Source organism: Bos javanicus, chromosome 6 (genome assembly GCF_032452875.1).
Source record: "Bos javanicus breed banteng chromosome 6, ARS-OSU_banteng_1.0, whole genome shotgun sequence".
In the NCBI taxonomy this organism is placed as follows: Eukaryota; Metazoa; Chordata; class Mammalia; order Artiodactyla; family Bovidae; genus Bos; species Bos javanicus.
This window is the reverse complement of record NC_083873.1, coordinates 98,116,424-98,137,295: the sequence shown is the minus strand read 5'-3', so window position 1 is coordinate 98,137,295 and position 20,872 is coordinate 98,116,424. Positions and strand designations below refer to the sequence as shown.

The following is a 20,872-nucleotide window of genomic DNA, read 5'->3' as shown; positions in this document are numbered from 1 at the left end:
AAACTAGGTTTACACTCTTAAAAGACGCATCTTTTTTAAAAAAAATTTTTCCAGACATGTAATAATTCATAATCATTGTCTTTATTCTTATCAACATTTTAAAAGCAACCAAGATGCACTAATTGGTACATTTGGAATCATACAATTAAATAAAAATAACATTTAGAAGATGACTGGCAAGTAGTTACTTATTAGCTGAACAGATTTAGTCCTCTGGATTTGGGGTTTCTGGATTTCTGGATTTGCTTCCTTGGACTAGTTAGCAGCTTCATTGCCTTCTCTTCTCTTGCTATAAGCACAAATTTGATCAGCAAGCAGCAGCAAAACATGATCAGCAAGCAGCAGCAAAACAATCATACAACCTGTTCTGTAAGGTTGATAAGTCAAAACATACAGAGCAATGGGACTGTCTCTATTCCTCTGGGCACTGCACAAGCACTGTACTGAGGCAAATGTGAGAAATGTTTGGAAGCCAAGATCCCCTCATGAGATATCAGGCATAGGATCTTCCCCTAAGAAGGATAAAACGGCCTGACAGAGTTCTGGACCTAAGGCCCCATCCTCAAAGTGTTAGACTGCTGGGCTCACCCGATTCTTTTTTTTCCTTTTATTGAGATATAATTAACATGTAACATTGTATTCATTTAAAGTGTATAACACAGTGAGTTGATATATGTACATAATGTGAAATGATCATCACCAGTTTAGTTAACTAGTGTCATCACCTCACAGTTACAATTTTTTTCTTGTGATGAGGACTTTTAAGATCTACTCTTAGCCACTTTCCAATATAAAGACCTAAATAAATAGGAAAATATGGAAGATTTAATATTGTTAATTCCCCAAATTGATCTACAGGCTCAGTGCGGTCCCCAACAAAATCCCAGCTGGCTTCTTCACAGAAATTGACAAACATCTTAAAATTCACATGGAAATTCAAAGGACCCAGAGGAGACAAAACAATGTTGAAAAAGAACAAAGCTGGAAGGCTCAAAATTTCTGATTTTCTGATTTCAAATTTTCTGATTTTACTACTGAGACACAGTAATCAAGACTGGGGAATTCTGGTGTGAGGACAGACATAAGAATAAGGGAACGGAATTTAGAGTCCAGAAATAAACTCACATTTACAGTCAGCTGATTGCCAACAAAGATGCCAAGGTAATTCAGTGGGGAAATAAGAGTCCAGCAAATGGTGCTAGGACAACTGAATATTCACAGGCAAAGTAAAGTTGGACCCCTACTTCACACCACATACAAAAATTAATTTAACATTAATCAAAGACCTAAAGGTAAGTGCTGCAATTATAGAAGAAAACAGAGCAACTTTTTATGACCCTGGATTAGGCAACAGCCTTTTAGATACAACACTTAAAGCACAAGCAACAAAAGAAAAAAACATAAATTGGATTTCTTAAAAATCAATAACTTTTGGGTTTCAAAAGATACCATCAACAGTGAAGAAACAACACATACAATGGGAGAAGATACTTATCTGGCAATGATAACACCTAGAATATATAAGAATTCACACAATTTAATAATAAAAAAACAAATAACCCAATTTAAAAGTGGCCAATAAGCATATGAAAAGATGTTCAACATCATTAAGCCCTCAGGGAAATGCAAGTCAAAACCATAACAAGATACCACACTTCATACCCACTAGGATGACTAGTGGGTAGGAAGACAATCAAAAAGACAGATAATAACAACTGTGGGAGAAAACATGGAGAAGATGGAACCCGCACACACAGGAATGTAAACTGGAGGAAAACAGTCTGGCAGCTCCTCAAAAGACTAAACATAGTTACCATGCTGCTGTTGCTATTCAGCTGCCCAGTCATGTCGAGCTCTTTGTGAGCCCATGGACTGCAGCACACCTCTTTATCAGTTGATGGACATTTAGGTTGTTTTTGCTATTAATAAGGCTGTTGTGAACATTCATGTAAAAGTTTTTGTACAGACATTAGCTACCATATGACCCAGTAATTCCACTGCTAGATATATATCCAAGAGAATTAAAAATTTTAAAAATTAAAAACCTATGTCCATATAAAAACTTTTACATGAATGTTCACAACAGAATCTGAATGTCCATCAACTGATGAAATAAAATGAGGTAACACAATGTTACTTGGCAATAAAAGTGAATGAAGTACTGATACACACTACAACGCAGATGAACCTTGGAAACATCAAGCTAAGTGAAAGAAGCCAGTCACAAGAGATCACATCTTGTATGATTCCATTTATATGAAATGATCAGAACAGGCAAATCTACAGGGCAGAAAATAGCTTAGCAGTAACACTGCAAAACCCTGGGAATATACCAAAACCACTGAATTGTAATAATAACAACAACACTATGTCTCAAGATTGCTAGCCTAGGCGTTGTAATGACAATAAACAAAGATGGCCACGAAAAATAAATAAAGTAACAAAGGCTAAAATGGAAGAAGAAGACAAAATGCCTGTCCTATATACACAGTCTCCTGTGAGAAATATGAAAATCATTTGCATTCTCAGAGATCCTAGTTAGAATCCCTCATTTTAGAAGAGTAATCTAATTTTATTTTTTCTTTCTTTGGCCAGAAAGCACAAAGTCAAATCTGAAGTTTAATTATATCAGTTCTAGAAACTTTTTATTTATTTAGCTTTTATCAGATAACTTCCTGCAAAAGAATTTATTAAAGTTACTCAGAATACACAGGAGACAAGAAAACTTGAAATTAAAAAAGAAAAGAATAGCAATGGTCAAAACATACCCATTACAGGTGGGCTACAAGTTTAATTTTTTAAACTTTCTAGCAGCCTATCAAATTAAGAAAATCAATCAGTTTATCAACTCACATTACTTAAATCAAGTGCTTGGAGAATCACAACTAATCCTAAGACCGAAATGGAATTTTTCTCACTATCTTCATAAAGAATATCCTATAGAATAAATTATCTCCTTTAGACAGATAATTATTTGTTTCTTAATGTACAATTAAATAAAAGAAATTCAATAGGTCAATATAATTGCTTCAGTAAATCTGGGAACTAGGGCAGTGACTGGTGAGGTATATATATATATACCTTTTTGCCAAATCTTACATAAATAATTGTATACAGCTAGATTCTCTTCAATATGGGATGACAGTGAATCCAAGGCAATGAGTTTGACAAATCTGCATGTCTGTCTTAACCTTTTCCATATTTCTAGTGGTCTACATCTATATTTTTAGTCATGTGTGATACTGTTGTAAGCTACCTTAAAATCTCTATAGATAAGCATACTTAAAATTACTGATGTATGAACAAGCATCTATTAAAAATTCTTTCCCAGCAAAGACAGTCTGACTTAAGCAAATAGTAGGAAACACAACACCAAGTTCTATTCTTACTGGAAACACTTACCCCTTAACAAGCTTGCGCAAGCTACTGTGCCAAATTTTGCTCTATCTAAAATAGGACTGGGTAATTATGCTCTGCTACAAACTGATGTTTAAAATTCATTAAGGTACTTACCAAATGGTTTGAGTTTAAAAAAAATCGGGTGCTATAAGCCTAGCCTATAATTCTTCTGCCTTTTCAGTTTCCAAAAAAATATTCCAAAAAATGCTTTCCAGTAGGTCTACCCTTATATTCCAAACTCATATCCATGTATGATATTCATCTTCAGTCAATATTCATTTTTTATCAAGTACTAGACAAAAATATTACAGAAAGATATCAAGACTCTTCAAATTTAACATATGTTCCACTAGTGTGACCTGAATATTCACTACCACATACTTATAAGAAGCAGTCATTACCATCAGCTGTAGTTGCTTTCTGGTGAGGCATCAGCATGGCAGCAAATTCTTGAAGTTGGTTTCCTCTGATGATCCTGTCTAGGTACATTTTCTCTAGGATTCCATAAGCAGCAAGCTGTTGGCACCTTTCGTCCTTAAAAAGAGTAGCTAGCATCCGAGAACGCTGCTGTCCTAAGGCAAACAAGCAAGCATCAGACATTCTCACTCTTCTTTCAATGAAAAACAATCTTTCTTAGGACCCCATTTTGCCTACTAAAATATACAGCTGATCCTCATTATTTGTAGTAGCTATGTCCTATAAAGTCGCTGCCAACACTGAATTAGTGAATACCCAACTGCTGCTCCTAGGGTTGACACAGGATTAGGTTCCTCTGAGCCCCTGGTCACAGCATTTTTCTCAACTGGTCAACATGTAATCTTGTCTTGTGTGTTTGTTTAAAGGCACTTTAATTTATGGCTTACACTATAACTCATGTGAAAGAACTTATCTAACTTACCACACGTATATTCTCCATAAGACACATCACAGACTTCCCACACTTGAGAACACAAGATAATACTATGACACTATGCTTAGGGACCATTTAAAAACAGCAAAACCATCAACAAATGCATGAAAATGTGAAGAGTATCAAATAGACCACAAAAAAGGACATTTGTTTATAGAAGGAGAGCTGAAACAATGTAGAACATCACCTTGTTTGACACCAGCTGGAAACAATTTAAGTAGAAGGGCTCAAATTTTTTGCTGCTCTGCACATGTCTACAAATGACTGTAAAAGCACCTCAAGTATTGATTTGGGAGGGGGTGACAAATTTTAGCAAGTAGGTAGATTCACCTACATGGAATCTGGGAATAATAAGGATCAACTCTATATTCATCTGTGAAGACTATGATACACAATCATTCTCTCAGTAGCCAACAGGGACTGGTTCCAAGACTCCCTCATAAATACCAAAACTTGCCAATGCAAAAGTCACTTAAGTAAAATAATGTTCTATTTGCACCACCTTCATACATCCTCCCTTATATTTTAGATCATCTCCAGATTATGTATAATACAATGTACAATGTACATTGTAATGTAATGTAATACAATGTAAATAAAATGTAAATGCTATGTAAATAGTTCTGGCTGGCACCAGCAAATTCAAGTTTTGCTTTTGGAACTTCCTAAAAATTTTTTCCCCAAATATTTTTAATCCACGGGTGGTTGAATCTGCAGATGCAGAACCCATGGATATGGAGAACCAATCATATGCCAAAATGTTACAAATGGTTCAAATTATAGCTAATCGCTATTTTCTTCTTCTTGCTTACTTATATTTCTGTAACAAACATGCATCCTTCTGGTTATAATAAAAAATTGATGAAAGATGAACAAACATTTCTCAGATGGAAAACTTGATTTTCATAGTCTCAATTTACACCTTGAGTACCTTTAAGTGGTGGAAAATCACATGATAACTGATGACATTAAAAAGTGAACTAATGGAAATAAAACTATGAACAGACTTTTTCTTTTTAAATTTATTTTTAGCTCTATATACTGAAAGAGCCTAATGACAATGACATCCAGCATCAGTGAGCATACCTAGTACCCTGATCTTGCTAACCTCATTAAGAAGAACTGCTGCTGCTGCTAAGTCACTTCAGTCGTGTCTGACTCTATGCAACCCCATAGACGGCAGCCCACCAGGCTCCCCTGTCCCTGGGATTCTCCAGGCAAGAACACTGGAGTGGGTTGCCATTTCCTTCTCCAATGCATGAAAGTGAAAAGTGAAAGTGAAGTCGCTCAGTCATGCCCGACCCTTAGCGACCCCATGGACTGCAGCCTACCAGGCTCCTCCATCCATGGGATTTTCCAGGCAAGAGTACTGGAGTGGGGTGCCATTGCCTTCTCCTAAGAGGAACTAGAAATCCTTAAAAAATAGCTGATTTCACATCTGGGGCAGGGGAAATACAAAAGGAGCCTAAGGCATCTTTTTATACTACATATCGGGCTAGTACTCAAAGACTAACAGGGGGGCCATGTCAAAAAGACATAATTTGGTCACATTTGGGACAACTTGACCATCAAAAAGAATCACAACTATAATTTACTGTAACACAAATAAAATTTAAAAACTGAGTCAAATATATAAGAATATTCATAGCAGTACTATTACTAATAGCCAATGACAAGTCAACAGGATAAACAATGTGGTATATTCACAGAATGGGATACCATACAACAATAAAAATGAAGAAAGTACCTGTAACAATGTGGATAAATTTCATAAAGTTGAGCAAAAGAAGAAAGAACAAGAGTATACGTACTACATGACTTCATTCATATAAATATAAGAAGCAGGCAAAACTAATTATATACTAATGACAGCTCTTAGGGGTTGGGGGTTAGGGACAGAGATTAGGAGAAAGCAGGACAGAGGCTTTCACGGTGCTGGAAATATTTTGTTTCTTTTTCTGAGCATTGACTCTATGATGGCTTTCATCTGTGACAATTCACCGAAGTGTACACTTTTGCTATGTACAGTTTTCTGTGTGTACATGTTTTCTGTACATACATGTTTCTGTATGTACAGTTTCCTATGTGTACATGTTTTCTGTACATACATGTTTCTGTGTGTACAGTTTTGTGTGCTTCTACATGCAGAAGAATAAGCAGAGAAAAAGTTCACAGTGATATTTGGGGAAAAAAAGGGCAAAGAATGAATAATTCACCATTTTTCATTTTCATTTTATATTATATGCAATGAGTGATCCAGCAAGGATTATTAACAGATATTAAATCATGGAAAGGAATTTGGAAAACAGAATTTTTGTGGTGTCAAAGCAGCACCCCATGAATTGCTTACAAAATACAAAGAGGACAATGTACCTTTACAATGGAGTTTCTACCTTAATTAAATGAACAAACTCAGCATCACTAACAGTGGGACAATGTAGCAGTATGTGCTGACATGATTCAATACAGCCAGTATATAGTATCATTATAAGGTATTCTTGCTAGAAAAAAATTTAACCTGAATCTAATATAACCTCTGGCTATAATTTCTATTTTATAAGGGATCTATGGGATTAAGGAATAAATTAACTATATATATCATAACTATATATATCATATCTCTCTCTCTCTCTCTCTCTCTCAAAGAGGGCTTCCCAGGTGGCACGGTGTAAAGAATCCACCAATGCAGGAGATGCAAGAGACACACGTTCAATCCCTAGGTGGGAAAGATCCCCAGGAGGAGGAAATGGCATTTCCCTCCAATATTCTTGCCTAGAAAATTCCATGGACAGAGGAACCTGGTGGGCTACAGTCCATGGGGTCGCAAAGAGTTGGACACAACTGTGCAACTAAGCATAGTACATATCATATAGATCAAAAAATCTAGGATGAAGGATATTCTATGTAATAACTTCAAAGTCAGTATTTTTTTTTTTTTTTTTGGACAGGAACGTAAGATTCATCAGTGGGCAAGAGGAAGGAGGGGACAGCCCCCAGGCTCTCATAAGGGCAGGGCCCCTCATTTGTCCAGAGGGCCACCATCAGGGTTGTATATGTAATATATGACCCCTCGCCATCCAGGATGAGCTGCTTTTCTGCCACCATGTTTTCAAGTTCATCTGCACTAAACTTAGTAAACGCTCAGTTCTTAGAGATATAGATCTTCTGGCAGCCAAGGAACTTGAACTTGGCCCCACAGAGGGCCTCAATCACATGCTCCTTGTTCTGCAGCTCAGTGTGGATGGACATTATGACTTGGCCAATGTGGACCCTGGCCAGTGTGCCCCAGGGCTTTCCAAGGGCACCACGCATACCTGTCTGGAGCTTAGACTGGGGATAGCATGCCAGTCATCAAAGTCCACTGGAAAGAGTTGTATCCCAGGTCCCTTAGGGCAACCTGTACAGGCAACAGGCTGCATACACTACCGAGGAGGCTGCTGTTTGCAGCCACTGCACACTGGGCCCCCACGGGGAAAAGAGCACAGTCGGCTTAATTGGCTGCAAAATTTTTTTTTTTTTCAAGTGAGGAAACTATATACAATGTTGTATGTGAACTATACCACAATAAAGTTGGGGGTGGGGCGGGGAATGAGGAAACTCTTCTAGACTAAAAGAATCTAAAGAGGCATAATCACCAAATACCACATATAAAATTGCTCCTTATTTAAGATGAAAAAGGCAGGTATAAAAGATATCCTTAAGCTAACTGAGGCAGTGATAATATGGACCAGCTGCTAAATTCTACAGTGGAATCACTGTTAACTTTTTCAGGGATGATAATGGTATTGCAGCTACATAGAAAAAAATGTTTCTATTCTTAGGAGATAAATGATGACATATGAAAGAGTGTCATGATTTAAAGTAATTTGAGTGCCTTCAAATTACTTTAAAATGATACATCAAAACCTCTGTGTGTATGTGTGTGTGTGTGTGTGTGTGTGCATGCGCATGCATGCACATGGATGTGAGAGAGAAAGAGAGTCAGTGAGAGAAAGCAAATATAACAAAAAGCTAGGAAAATTTAGAAAAGAGTAATGAAGAGTAAGAAGATCTGCTAATAATAAGACACTATAAAGACAAAGCTATAATAATTTGAAGAGCATAGTATTAGTATATTCATAAATACACAGGCTAATTAATGGAACAGAATACTATGTCCAGAAATCTATTATAATGTGCTTCAAATCAACAGGGAGAAAAGGGATGTAGAATTCAATAAAGAATGCCAACTCAAATAACTAGCCATTTAGAAAAAGAAGCATGGACTTCCTTGATGGTCCCAGTGTTAGGACTCTACACTTCCACTAAAGAGGATGTGGGTTCAATTCCTGGTCAGGAACTAAGAAGCCATGTGGTATGTCCAAAAAAGTCACTTTATATGTAACAGATCTATTATTGTTACTTTTAAATGAATTAAATATTTTTAAATTACTCACTTCAATTTCTAATACACTAAACAGCAAATATACTCTACATAAACAAAAGCTCTCTAGGGTTCTCAATTTTTCAGTCTAAATCATTGCAGATGGTGACTGCAGCCATGAAATGAAAAGACACTTACTCCTTGGAAGGAAAGTTATGACCAATGTAAACAGCATATTAAAAAGCAGAGACATTATTTTGTCAACAAAGTCCGTCTAGCCAAGGCTATGGTTTTTCCAGTGGTCATGTATGGAGATGAGAGCTGGACCATAAAGAAGGCTAAGCGCCAAAGAATTGATGCTTCTGAACTGTGGTGTTGGAGAAGACTCTTGAGAGTCCCTTGGACTGCAAGGAGATCCAACCAGTCCATCCTAAAGGAGATCAGTTCTGGGTGTTCATTGGAAGGACTGATGTTGAAGCTGAAACTCCAATACTTTGGCCACCTGATGCGAAGAGTTGATTCATTTGAAAAGACCTTGATGCTAGGAAAGATTGAGGGCAGGAGGAGAAGGGAACGACAGAAGATGAGATGGTTGGATGGCATCACTGACTCAATGGACATGAGTTTGGGTAAACTCCAGGAGTTGGTGATGGACAGGGAGGCCTGGCATGCTGCGGTTCATGGGGTCGCAAAGAGTCAGACATGACTGAGTGACTGAAACAAACTGAAGTGAAAGATCAGAGGATTCAAGAACTAAAACTACCAGAAGAAAACATGAAGGAATCTAAAATATGTAATTTCAGAATAGGAAAGACCTTTTAAGCAAGTCAACAAAACCCCAAAGCTATAAAAGATTAAAATATTTAACTATATAAAAATCTAAAGTTTCTGAATGGCAAAAATTTCATCAATAGAGCCAAAAAAGAGATAATAAACTGGGAGAAAAACTTGTTAACTTCTTATATATGTGAACAGTTTTTATAAGAAAAAGATAAAAAATGGCTAATGAACATAAACAGACAAATTTACTCCAAAAAAATGGGTTTTTCAATAATGATTTTTTTAAAACACATGAAAAGATGCTCAAAAGCATTCATAGTAAATGAAATGCAAATTAAAACTAGAATGAAATATTACCTTTCTTCTACCAGGTTAGTAAGGATAAAAAAATTTGGAAATATGTGTGTGAGTAACCAGGTACATTGGAAAAGACCTTGATGCTGGGAAAGACTGAAGGCAAAAGGAGAAGAGGGCGGCAGAGGATGAGATGGTTAGACAGTATAACTAATCCAATGGACGTGAACTTGAGCAAACTCCAAGAGATAGTGAAGGACAGGGAAGCAGGGCTTGCTCCAGTCCATGGGGTCACAAAGAGTCAGACACAACTAAGCAACTGAACAACACAACAACAATTAGGTACACACAGACATTATTGTTTAGAGGGTAATGTTAAAAGCCAATTTTAATTTCTACCAAAATTTTAAACGTATGCACCCTTAGATTCAACAATTTAACCTATACATACACATATAATTACTACAGCATCGTAATTGACTAATTATGATAAAGCCAAAGGACAGAAAATAAAAAACAATGAGTTTTATGAGTTGTATAAAGACCACCGTGATGGATAGCCACATAAAAAAAGCACCTTACAAAAGTGTGTATATCATGTTATAATTTGTGTATAAAAAGGAGCATACACACTTATATACTGAAACAGATAGAAGAAATCAGTAATAGTTCTTCAGAGTAGAAAGTGGTACCATTTTATGTACTGTCTTTTCAGTAACAAAAATAAATAAGATCACTGCTTCATACAGAATGAAATGTGTAGTCTGAATATGCCATTAGGCTCTCAACTAAACACAGTTCAAAAACAAACATTATAAAATGATTTAGAAACGCCATGGCTTAGAATTCTCAGCATTTCCTCTCAATGCCCTTTCCTGCTTTATAAGTTGAATGATTTACATGCTGTAGTTTAGTAAAAAAGACAAAGAATAGTTTACTACTTATATTTACTGGAGAAAAAGATAAGTGCCAGGTCTAAAAGTGAGGCTTGAAGATTAAAAATTTTTTTAAATCCCCAAAGCAGTACATTAATTATATCACCCATTTCTAGATGTTAATTTTCAAATTTCCTTTGTGTAATTCTCAATTTAATATCCATTTTCTTCAGTGATATTTTAGCAGAACTAACCATCAGATTATCTCTTAACAATTCCTAATATCTGTGGGTAAGAGGCTGGTAAATATATATTTTTAAAACGTCTTAAGTTAGCAACCTACTCTTACTGCTTAAATGTTTTAATTAAATTTATCATAACTGTATTAATAAGACATCCTCTTGAAGAACAGTTTCTCACCAAATCCTCAAATAGCAGTGAAAGGCACTCCATCGTGTCTGACTCTTTGCGACCCCATGGACTATACACTCCATGGAATTCTCCAGGCCAGAATACTGGAGTGGGTAGCCTTTCCCTTCTCCAGGGGATCTTCCCAACCCAGGGATCAAACCCAGGTCTCCTGCATTGCAGGCGGATTCTTTACCAGCTGAGACACCAGGAAAGCCCAAGAATATTAGAGTGGGTAGCCTATCCCTTCTCCAGTGGATAGCAACGAACCTAAAATTATTAAGCAAAGGTAGCTTTCTTGTTTACCTGCTGATGCTAGGATGGTGCAGTGCAGAGCATGTTTTAAGGCCTCTAGTCTTTCGCTTTCGTGTACTATTGTCTTGTAAGAGAGTTCATTGTACCTTTGTGCAGCTTCAATGAATTTTCTTCTATAATCAAGAACACGTGCATAGCATACCTATGAGAGGGAAAATGTTTCAATTAGGGGGAAAATTAAAAAGCAAAAGAAAAGAGAATTTCTGATGTATAACAACAGCATTTATCAGATATTCTGGAGCACCTTAATATTGTGGGATTCTCCAATACAAAATTAATTCCAAACCAGCTCATCAGTTACCTTATAATGTATCTGTAACTGTTCATTGGTTGATTCATTCTGAAGCAACGATGCCCGATTTATGTAAGCCTCTGCCTGGACTGGATCATCGTCCTCCAGATATAGCCGAGCAATCTTCAGATAGGTCTCCAGTTTATAATCAACATTGTACTGTCTAGGCAATAACAGAAATACACAGAATAACTATTTCACCAAGAAAATTTTTAGGGGTGGTAGAAAATAAGTTATTTTTTCCTGATATGTACACATATATTCTGTTACTATAAGGGACTCAAACTTTTTACTGCATTGGAAAAACACAGAGAAGCTAAAAAACATTTCCAAAACAAATTTTACTGAATTTTCATTATTTTTGTCATTATTCATTTCTATTTTAGCTTCTTCTAATCCTCAGATAGTCTCATAAATCAGAGATCTTTAAAAAAATAATGCCCAGTTCAAGGACATATCATGTACCACCACCAAAAAGAACCATGGACATGTACATCCATCCTGGACAACAATTTGGCAGTATGCTCTCCAATCATTCTTTGAATCCTTTAAAATGCATATACCCTTTACCTACTATATTCTACCTCTAAAAAATAAATCCCCCCCAAAAATCATGCATGTGCACACATATACATGTAGAGAATATTCATTTATAAAGTTATTCATAACTATCCATAATAGGAAAAAAATGGAAATCACCCATAATAGTATTTATGGTAATTAATTAAGTTGTGGTATATAAAGATGACAGATACTATACAGTTACATATATATAAAATAATTATATACAGTGTCATTATTATAAGAATTATTTCTGACAATAGTCATAAGTTTTCACTAAATGAAAAAAAAAGGATAAAAAAGTACATAAAAACACTATCAAAATGTATTTCTATATACATACATCAAGAGAGGAATCACAATTATCTCTTGGAGTGATAATACAGGTAGTTTTCAATTATCTTCTTATCCCAAAGGTCACATTTATACACAAGAAATGTATAACTGAAGACCTTATATAATTCAAAACTCATATAATTCAAGATTTACCCTCACAGAAAAGTTAATTCTACTTATCAGCAAAAGTGGTGTTCCCAAGTGGCAAGAACAGAGTTTACAATTGACTTGGCCCTAACTTTGAAACTAATTCTTCAAAAAATTTTATATCAATTCAAAATTTCCATAAGCCATATATCATTAATATTTTCTATTATCTCCATTCACAACTCATACTTACATATATTGCTATAAACAGCACCGTATTTTTCTGCATTTTCATTTTTTATGCCAAGTATATCTATTATATCTATTACTTTCATAATCAGAATGAATCCTTTTTTAGGGAAACAAGCTCTCAATAATTTATCCAAATCACTTTAACTTGTTTAGAAAACCACAGAATTTTCAGTTCTTGGTATTCTCACAGATAATGTTACAGTACTCTCAAAACATTAATAACCACCACTGCAAAGAACAGTATATTTATGTCAACTACTAATGAAAATAAATCGTTTGCTCTGTACTAACGAGACATTGCTCCAGACAGAATAAGACCAAAGCAATTAAGAAAGCCCTCAGCCTGTTCAGAGGCTTCCATGGAGGTTCAGCTGGTAAAGAATCTGCCTACAATGCAGGAGACCTAAGTTTGATCCATGGGTCAGGAAGACCCCCTGGAGAAGGGAATGGCAACCCATTGCAGTATTCTTGCCTGGAGAATTCCATGGACAGAGGAGCCTGGCGGGCTTCAGTCTATACGGTCGCAAAGAGTCAGACACGACTGAGAAACTAACACTTTAACTTTTTCAGCCTTTTCAAACTATCAAAGGAAAAAACTGAATTAACAAGAAGCCTTAGAAAACAAAATTCAACATCTATATATAAAGGCTTTTTCATATACTGACTGCTTTTTCAAGGGGCATCATTTCGCACAAAAGGCAAGATACCTGAAGTAATGTTTGCCTTATGATCACAAAAATTAAGGAAGACAAAATAAGAATCCCTTATTCACCTGGTAAAAGAGCAGAGAAGTAACTGAAAATATTTTTTGTCATTTAGTTGGTATTTTTATAGTTGCCAATTGAAAAAGGAAGTGTGTTCAATAATATAACCAAGAGTTTAACAACTTTCATCTTTCTTGTACAATATAAAGAACTATATTTTTTTAGAATCATATCAAAGGCAAGATTAGCTAAATAAGAGTTACAAACTATCATCTTAATTTTTCTAATCGTTCTTCCATCTCATTTTCTCTAGTATTTCAAACCCAAAAATTCACTGAACTCACTGTGACCCCAAACCACTAATCCTATTACATTGTTACTGTATTTTTCTCCTTAAAAGCCTCACTTTCCTCCCAACCTCACTTGACCCCTAAGGCTAATCATTACAATCACTGAATTGCTTATGCACTCGTCTGCCTTGTTCCTCTCATGCTGTTGTACTTGTTGGGCAAAATCAAAATGCTGGTTAAATCAGAGAGTTCATCCACTCCTTTCTTCCAACCATGTAGCTGAACTCCGATGGAGAAAAACACCCAAACACTCTGCCAGATCTCATTTTACAGACTAAGACTGTTAAACGAGCCTTACTGCTGCCAAGTATACCGTACATCTTTAGTCTATTTACTATCCCACTCTCCTGGAGAATTTTTCTGATATTCTTGTATCTCTTCAACCTCACTACTCCCACCCCTATCAGCTGATGACTGATTCCAGTTTCACTAAGAATACTGAAATAATCAAAGAGTACCTACACAAGCTCCACCACCATATTACTAACATCTGCACCATATACTCTGTGTTCCTGGCTGTTAGGGTAGATCACTGGGGACTAGTCTGCCCACCAGGGACTATTCGGCAATGTCTACATTTTTGATAGTCACAACCAGGAGTAGTGGCACCACTGGCATCCAGTGAGTAGAGGCCCCTGGTGCTGCTACACCTCTGCAATAACTAGAGCCTCCACAACAGGGAACTACCCAATCTAAAGTGCCAACGGCGCCAAGGCTGAGAAACTGCCAAGTATGAACTATCTGCGGGCCTATCTGAAGCCTATCCCGCCACTGGATTCCTTCCCCTCTTGTCTACTTCTGCAAGAATCCCCTCCATTACTCCCCAAGATCAGAGTTTTGCCTTCCACTGAATCATAAAAGAAAAAAAACAATCTCTACCTAATGTCTACTGTCATCTTCTACCCTACTTCTCTGCTCCCTTTTATGAACACTTCCCCGAGGACTTGCCCATGCTCACCATCTCCAATTCTTCTCTTCCCGTTCTCTTGTAAACAACTTCAGTCGGGCTTTCACTCTCACCATTTCACCAAACCAGCTTCCGTCAAGGCCACCAATGATCTCCACATCACTCACTCTTATGGTCAACCTTCAACTCCTCATCTTACGTGACCATCAACACCACATTGATCACTTGCTCCTTCCTAATACACTTTCCTCGTTTGGCTCCGCAGATACCACGCTCCACATTCTCCTGGTTTTCCTCTTACCTCAATGGACAATCCTCACCCGCTACATCTCCCTCCTGCCCTGACCTCTTAATGTCAGAATACCCAGTACTCAGTCCCCTTCTCTACATATATGCCCTGCCTCAGAGATCTCATCCAGTCTAATGGCTTTAAATTCCAGTTATATATCAATGGTTCCCACAGATGTCAACACATCTCTAGTCCAGACCTCTCTTCTAAACTCCAGACTAACAAATTCAACTCTCTACTATGTATTTCTACTTGGTTATCACATGTCCAAAACAGAACTCTTGATCTTCCCTCAAAACCTATTCTTTACCATTCAGTAGATGGCCACTCTGTTTTTCCAGTTGTTCAAACCAAAACTCAGGACTTCTCTTGGCTCTTTTTCTTATATCCAAACTGTCAAGAAATCCTTAGCTTTATCTTAAAAACATATTCAAAGTCCAACATTTCTCACAATCTCTATCTCACCTGCAGTGGTGCGTAAGCCTCTCAGCTAATGTCCCTGCTTCTACCACTGCATGCCTACAGTTTAACCCAGTAGTTAGAATGACTCTTTAAAATATGTCAGGGACTTCCCTCAAGGTCCAGTGACTAAGAATCCACCCTCCAATGCAGGGGACGTGGGTTTGATCCCTGGTCAGGGAACTAAGAATCCTATATGCTGTGGGGCAACTAAGCCTATGCAACCTAACTACTGAGCCCACGTAGCACAACCAGAGAAGCCCAGATGCCACAACAAAGAGCCTGTGTGCCACAACTAAGACTTGACGCAGCCAGATAAATAAATGTTTTTTAAAAAATGAAATATAACTCAGATCATGTCAGTCCTCTGCGCAAAACCCCTCAAAGGCTTTTCATAGTTTCACTTAGAAAAATGCCAAAGGCCTTACGATGACTGACAAGGCTCCACGTCCTCATCCCAGTCCTCTCTGATCTCACCCTCTGTCACTTTCCCCTTTGCTCACTCCACCCACAGTGGTCTCCTTGGTCTTCTTAAAATACTCTGAGCAAGCTCCCATCTTACGGCCTTTCCATAGCCATCCTCTCCAAGAGGATCTACCGATACTCTTCTCTCCAGGAGCGCACAGCCACTCCGTTACCCCCTTCAAGTGTTTAGAAAGGTGCTATCAGGACCACCCTACCACTCTAATCACCCTGACTAGTAACACATCCCGCCCCTCACTTTATCCCCTTTCTCCATAGCCCTTATCACCTTCTAACATGGTACAAAATTTATCTATTTATTCATTAAATTGTTCATTATCTGTTTCCTGTACTAAAATGGAAGAAAAAAGTAAGTGAACAGTTATACATATCCATCCAATATCCACTATTTACTATACTTTTGTCCTGTTTCCAAAGGAATTCCCACCAACACTTGGGCTGCATTTCTCCAATCTTCTTCTTTTTCATATATGGATGCAAGATGCTGTCTTATGGAAGCAACCTGAAATAGGAAGCATATGGGTTAAATTATTTCCATTGATATTAGTAACTAATTAAAATAAATAGAATGAGATCTATCACGACAATGCTCTTATCCAACACACTATGCAGGCAAGCAACTAGTAAGTTTACCTAGACTACCCAAATTTCTTCTGTGAACTCTGCAGTCATAAAATAGCAAAACAGTGAACTAACACATTTCTCTAATGTGGATTATAGCAAAATTTAAATATTAAGTCTTGTTTTTGTGTCACTGCACATATAATGCTGGAGTTCTCCTATGTTCTCAGTCTAATTAACAATTTATTGATTTTTAAAAATAATCTAGGGCTTCCCTGGAAATCTGGTGGTAAAGAATCTGCCTGCCAATGCAGGGGACATAGGTTTGATCCCTGGATCAGGAAGAATTCTACTTCCTGATGAGCAACTAAGCCCAAGAGCCACAACTACTGAGCCTGTGTGCCGAGAGCCTGCACTCTGCAACAAGAGAAGCCACTGCAATAAGCAGTCCTCACATTGCAACTAGAGAGCAGCCCCTGCTCACCACAACTACAGGAAAGCCTGCCCAGCAATGAAGACCCAGCACAGTCCCAAAGAAACACAGTCCCAAATAATTTTCAAAAATAAAATAATCTAAAAAGTAATATTTGGTTCATAAAAGCAAATTATAGCAATGAAGACCCAGCACAGTCCCAAATAAACACAGTCCCAAATAATTTTCAAAAATAAAATAATCTAAAAAGTAATATTTCGTTCATAAAAGCAAATTATAGTATATAAGCAAATGTCAGCTGGACTTAAAGTATCATAATACTTATTTGATCTTATACTGTAAAATGCTGTTTGGTACACTATTTTGTAGAAATAAAATTGAATGATTATCTCCTTTAAAAATTTAATGGTATCTCTCAAAATAATTGCTACTATCTCACGCTTAAAAATCACCACTCTTAATAGCCAATATTTTATAATATTAACTATAAATGGGATATAACCTGTAAAACTTGTGAATCATTATACCATACACCTGAAACTTATAATCAACAATACTTTTTAAAAAAGAAAACATAATAAACAGGTTTCTAAAAATAAAACAAAAATCACTGCTCTAGGTATTTACCTGCTCCTCAAATGAAATGACTCTAGGCTGGATCTTCTCCAAGGTGAAATGATAGATTTCTTTGGCTGTGCTATCAGGCAGGTTAGGGAGATGGGTGCAGAAATCAGTCAGCAACTGGCGAGAGATCACGAGGCTGACATTCTCATTTACCACTTGTTTAAAAAAAAAAAAAAGTAAAGGATAAGAAAAACATGAATAATCTGTATATTTTCACTAAGCAATCAATTTTCACCTAAAATTAATACTAAAATATATCAGTGTACCTTTCAAAGCATTACTTACAGATCTCCATACTTCTATGACCTTATATTACAGAACCAGTTTTTCTTATTCTGAATTATTTGATCACTTAACAACTACACCAAAACATTAAAAATACCTAATGCCACCTGGGAAGCACTTTAAATACCACAACTTTTCTAAGAATCAGAAATGGCTGAGAAAAAGTTAACAGTTGAGAATTTTATGTTATTCCTTTCTCTTCTTTATATTTCTACAAAGTGACTGAGAAAAAGTTAACAGTTGAGAATTTTATGTTATTCCTTTCTCTTCTTTATATTTCTACAAAGTGAAGGCACCTATATTTTTATTTACATTCTTATATCCCACCTAGCTACAGAAAAAAAAAGTTAAAGAAGAAACAGTGAAACAATTTTCATTCAGTTTAAATAAAGTGAGGAGAGATAGTTACTGCCACCTGTACTTTACCAACAAAAACAACAAATAAGAACTTAGGTTAGTACTAGGAAATTTCCTGGTTGTCCAGTGGTCAGGAAACCATGATTTCACAGGAGTGGGCATGGGTCTGATCCCTGTCAGTGAACTAAGATCCACATGCTGAACTAAGATCCTGTATGCCGCATGGTGAGGCCAAAAAAGAAAAGAACAAAAAATTTTTAATAAATAGAGGCTTAAAAAATATAAATAAAAAATAAAGTCATTTTCTACTATAAAAAAAAAGAACTTAGGTCAGCACCAGATGTATGGATGGGTTTCCCTGGTGGCTCAGAGGTAAAGAATCTGCCTGCCAACGCAGGAGATGCAGGTCGAGCCTTGGGTCGGGAAGATCCCCTGGAGAAGGAAAGGGCAACCCTCTCTAGTATTCTTGCCTGGAGAATCCCCTGGACAGAGGAGCTTGGAGGGTTACAGTTCACGGGGTTGCAAAGAGTTGGACAGAACTTAGTGACAAAACAACAAGATGTATAAACATATTTTATGCCATTGCTTGTAAACATTTATGCTATACTATTATATATGATTAAGGATAAAAACTCTGGAGCCACACTGCTTACAAACCCTCCTGATTATATGCCCTCAGGCAAGAGACATTCCCCTGTGCTTCTCTTTCCTCTTTTGTGAAGTTAGGTTCACAGAAGAAGAAAGACCTGTGAAGAAGGTTGCTGTGAAACTTAAATGCAATTTACCTAAAGCGCTTTAAGCAATACCTGGCACATACCACTCAACAAATGTCAGTTATTATTATCACTTTAATTACATTTTTAAAAGATGCATGGTGTTTGTAAACCACTCCTTAGATAAATTAAGTTTAAATCAGTAGTTACTAGGGAAATAAATGATGGTTCAAAAACTATTCAGCTGATGCAAATGATTGTAACAGTAGACTGCTTCACTGGTTCACTGGAGGTTCACCAGGTTCACTGGATTCAATGTTTATAAAAAGCACTGCTCTTTTACTACTAAGTGCAATGGTCTTTAAAAAGCTATGAGTTTTTCTGAAACCACTGCCAGTTTGTTTCACATTGCAGGCCTGAGTTATTTGAGGCAGTAACTGACAGGCTGTGTAACTAATCAGTTTACAGTGTATTAATTGGAACTGAATGATACCGGATGTGATGGAGAACAGTTTCATGACACATGCCATTAGGCACCTATAACTGTTAGAAGTCTAGGCTCTGCCACCGACTAACGAAATGTCCTTGGGGAAAAAAAAATCACTGAATCCTGAGACTCATTTTATAATATATTATATAGGGCTACTTACACCTATATTGTTAATCACAGGGTTACAAAACAGAGCCTGTGTGACGCACGTGTGTGACGCACACTGTACCTGTAAAGCACTATCAAGTATCATTAATATTGTGAACTCAGAATAAATTCCAGCCTGAATTCTGAGTAATTTTCAAAATAACTGGGTATGCTTGAAGTGAGGGAGTAGGGAAGAATATCTTAAAAGAATGGAAATTTCTAGTTCCCATTCAAAAGAAATGTTCTTAACAACAGCTAATTCTTATCTAGCACTTATCATATGCTAGGTACTGTTGTAAGCACTTTATTATGGATATTAAGTCATTTAATTTTCCAACAATTCTACGGGGTAGTTATCATATCCCCATTTTATAGACAAGGAAAAGAAGGCATAGAAAGGTTATAATCGACCCAAGATCACACAGCTAATAAAACAGCAGACCAGGATTTGAATCCAGACTACTCTCTGTCATTTGCTATACTGCCTCTCATCAGTTATTATATTAATAACTATGCAAAACCATAAATGTAAACTTAACAACCTCTTCACAGTTCATTGAAAAACAAATATCAAGTGGCATGTAGTTTAAATTCTAAAATCAATCAAGCTCAATGCATATTTAATTTACTCACAATGTAAATTATATTGACAATCTAAAACAAGGCTTGAGCAAGCTTTTAAGTCTTAACTTGGTAATATAAGGCAAACATGGAATTTTTCTTCCACTTACTTGATTCCACAAAAGCTTTTAAAGCTTCTAGTTGTTCTGCCCCAGATAACTGAATGGCTTTTTCCAGGATCTGACGATACCTAAAATAATACAGAAAAAAAAAAAAAAGTGTGTTTAGAAGTCACCTATATAGACTATGGGCTTCCCAGGTGGCTCACTAATAAAGAATCTGTCTGCCAATGCAAGAGATGCAGGACACAGGCGTTTGATTCCTGGCTCAGGAAGATCCCCTGGAGGAGGAAATGGCAATCCACTCCAACATTTTTGCCTAAATAATTCCATGGATAGAGGAGCCTGGAGGGCTGCAGTCCATGGGGTTGCAAACTGAGCAACTGAGCACGAGCATATAATCTAATACTAACTTTGATGTTTATTTCTATTTACCCTGGTTGCTTTCACTGTGCTCTAGTTTGTGGCTTTCTTTATAGTAGTACATTACAGATTTTTTTTAAGTTTTCAGTCCATCA

General features: G+C 36.7%; 1 protein-coding gene and 1 non-coding gene across 3 annotated transcripts in view; both read right to left on the bottom strand.

The window, feature by feature from the left end:
- Positions 1–20,872, bottom strand: part of COPS4 (COP9 signalosome subunit 4) — a 39,036-nt gene that overhangs the window by 8,571 nt on the left and 9,593 nt on the right. For both annotated transcript variants that reach the window (XM_061420661.1, XM_061420660.1), the window contains exons 2-7: positions 20,406–20,485; positions 17,686–17,837; positions 16,463–16,566; positions 11,646–11,799; positions 11,336–11,486; positions 3,801–3,971 (exon numbers count right to left, since the gene is read on the bottom strand). In XM_061420661.1, the coding sequence (XP_061276645.1) occupies positions 3,801–3,971; positions 11,336–11,486; positions 11,646–11,799; positions 16,463–16,566; positions 17,686–17,837; positions 20,406–20,485 (812 nt within the window). The remainder of the gene's footprint in view (positions 1–3,800; positions 3,972–11,335; positions 11,487–11,645; positions 11,800–16,462; positions 16,567–17,685; positions 17,838–20,405; positions 20,486–20,872) is intronic.
- Positions 7,679–7,813, bottom strand: LOC133250136 (small nucleolar RNA SNORA70). Its single transcript, XR_009737246.1, has one exon. It is a non-coding gene; the product is annotated as a small nucleolar RNA SNORA70 (small nucleolar RNA).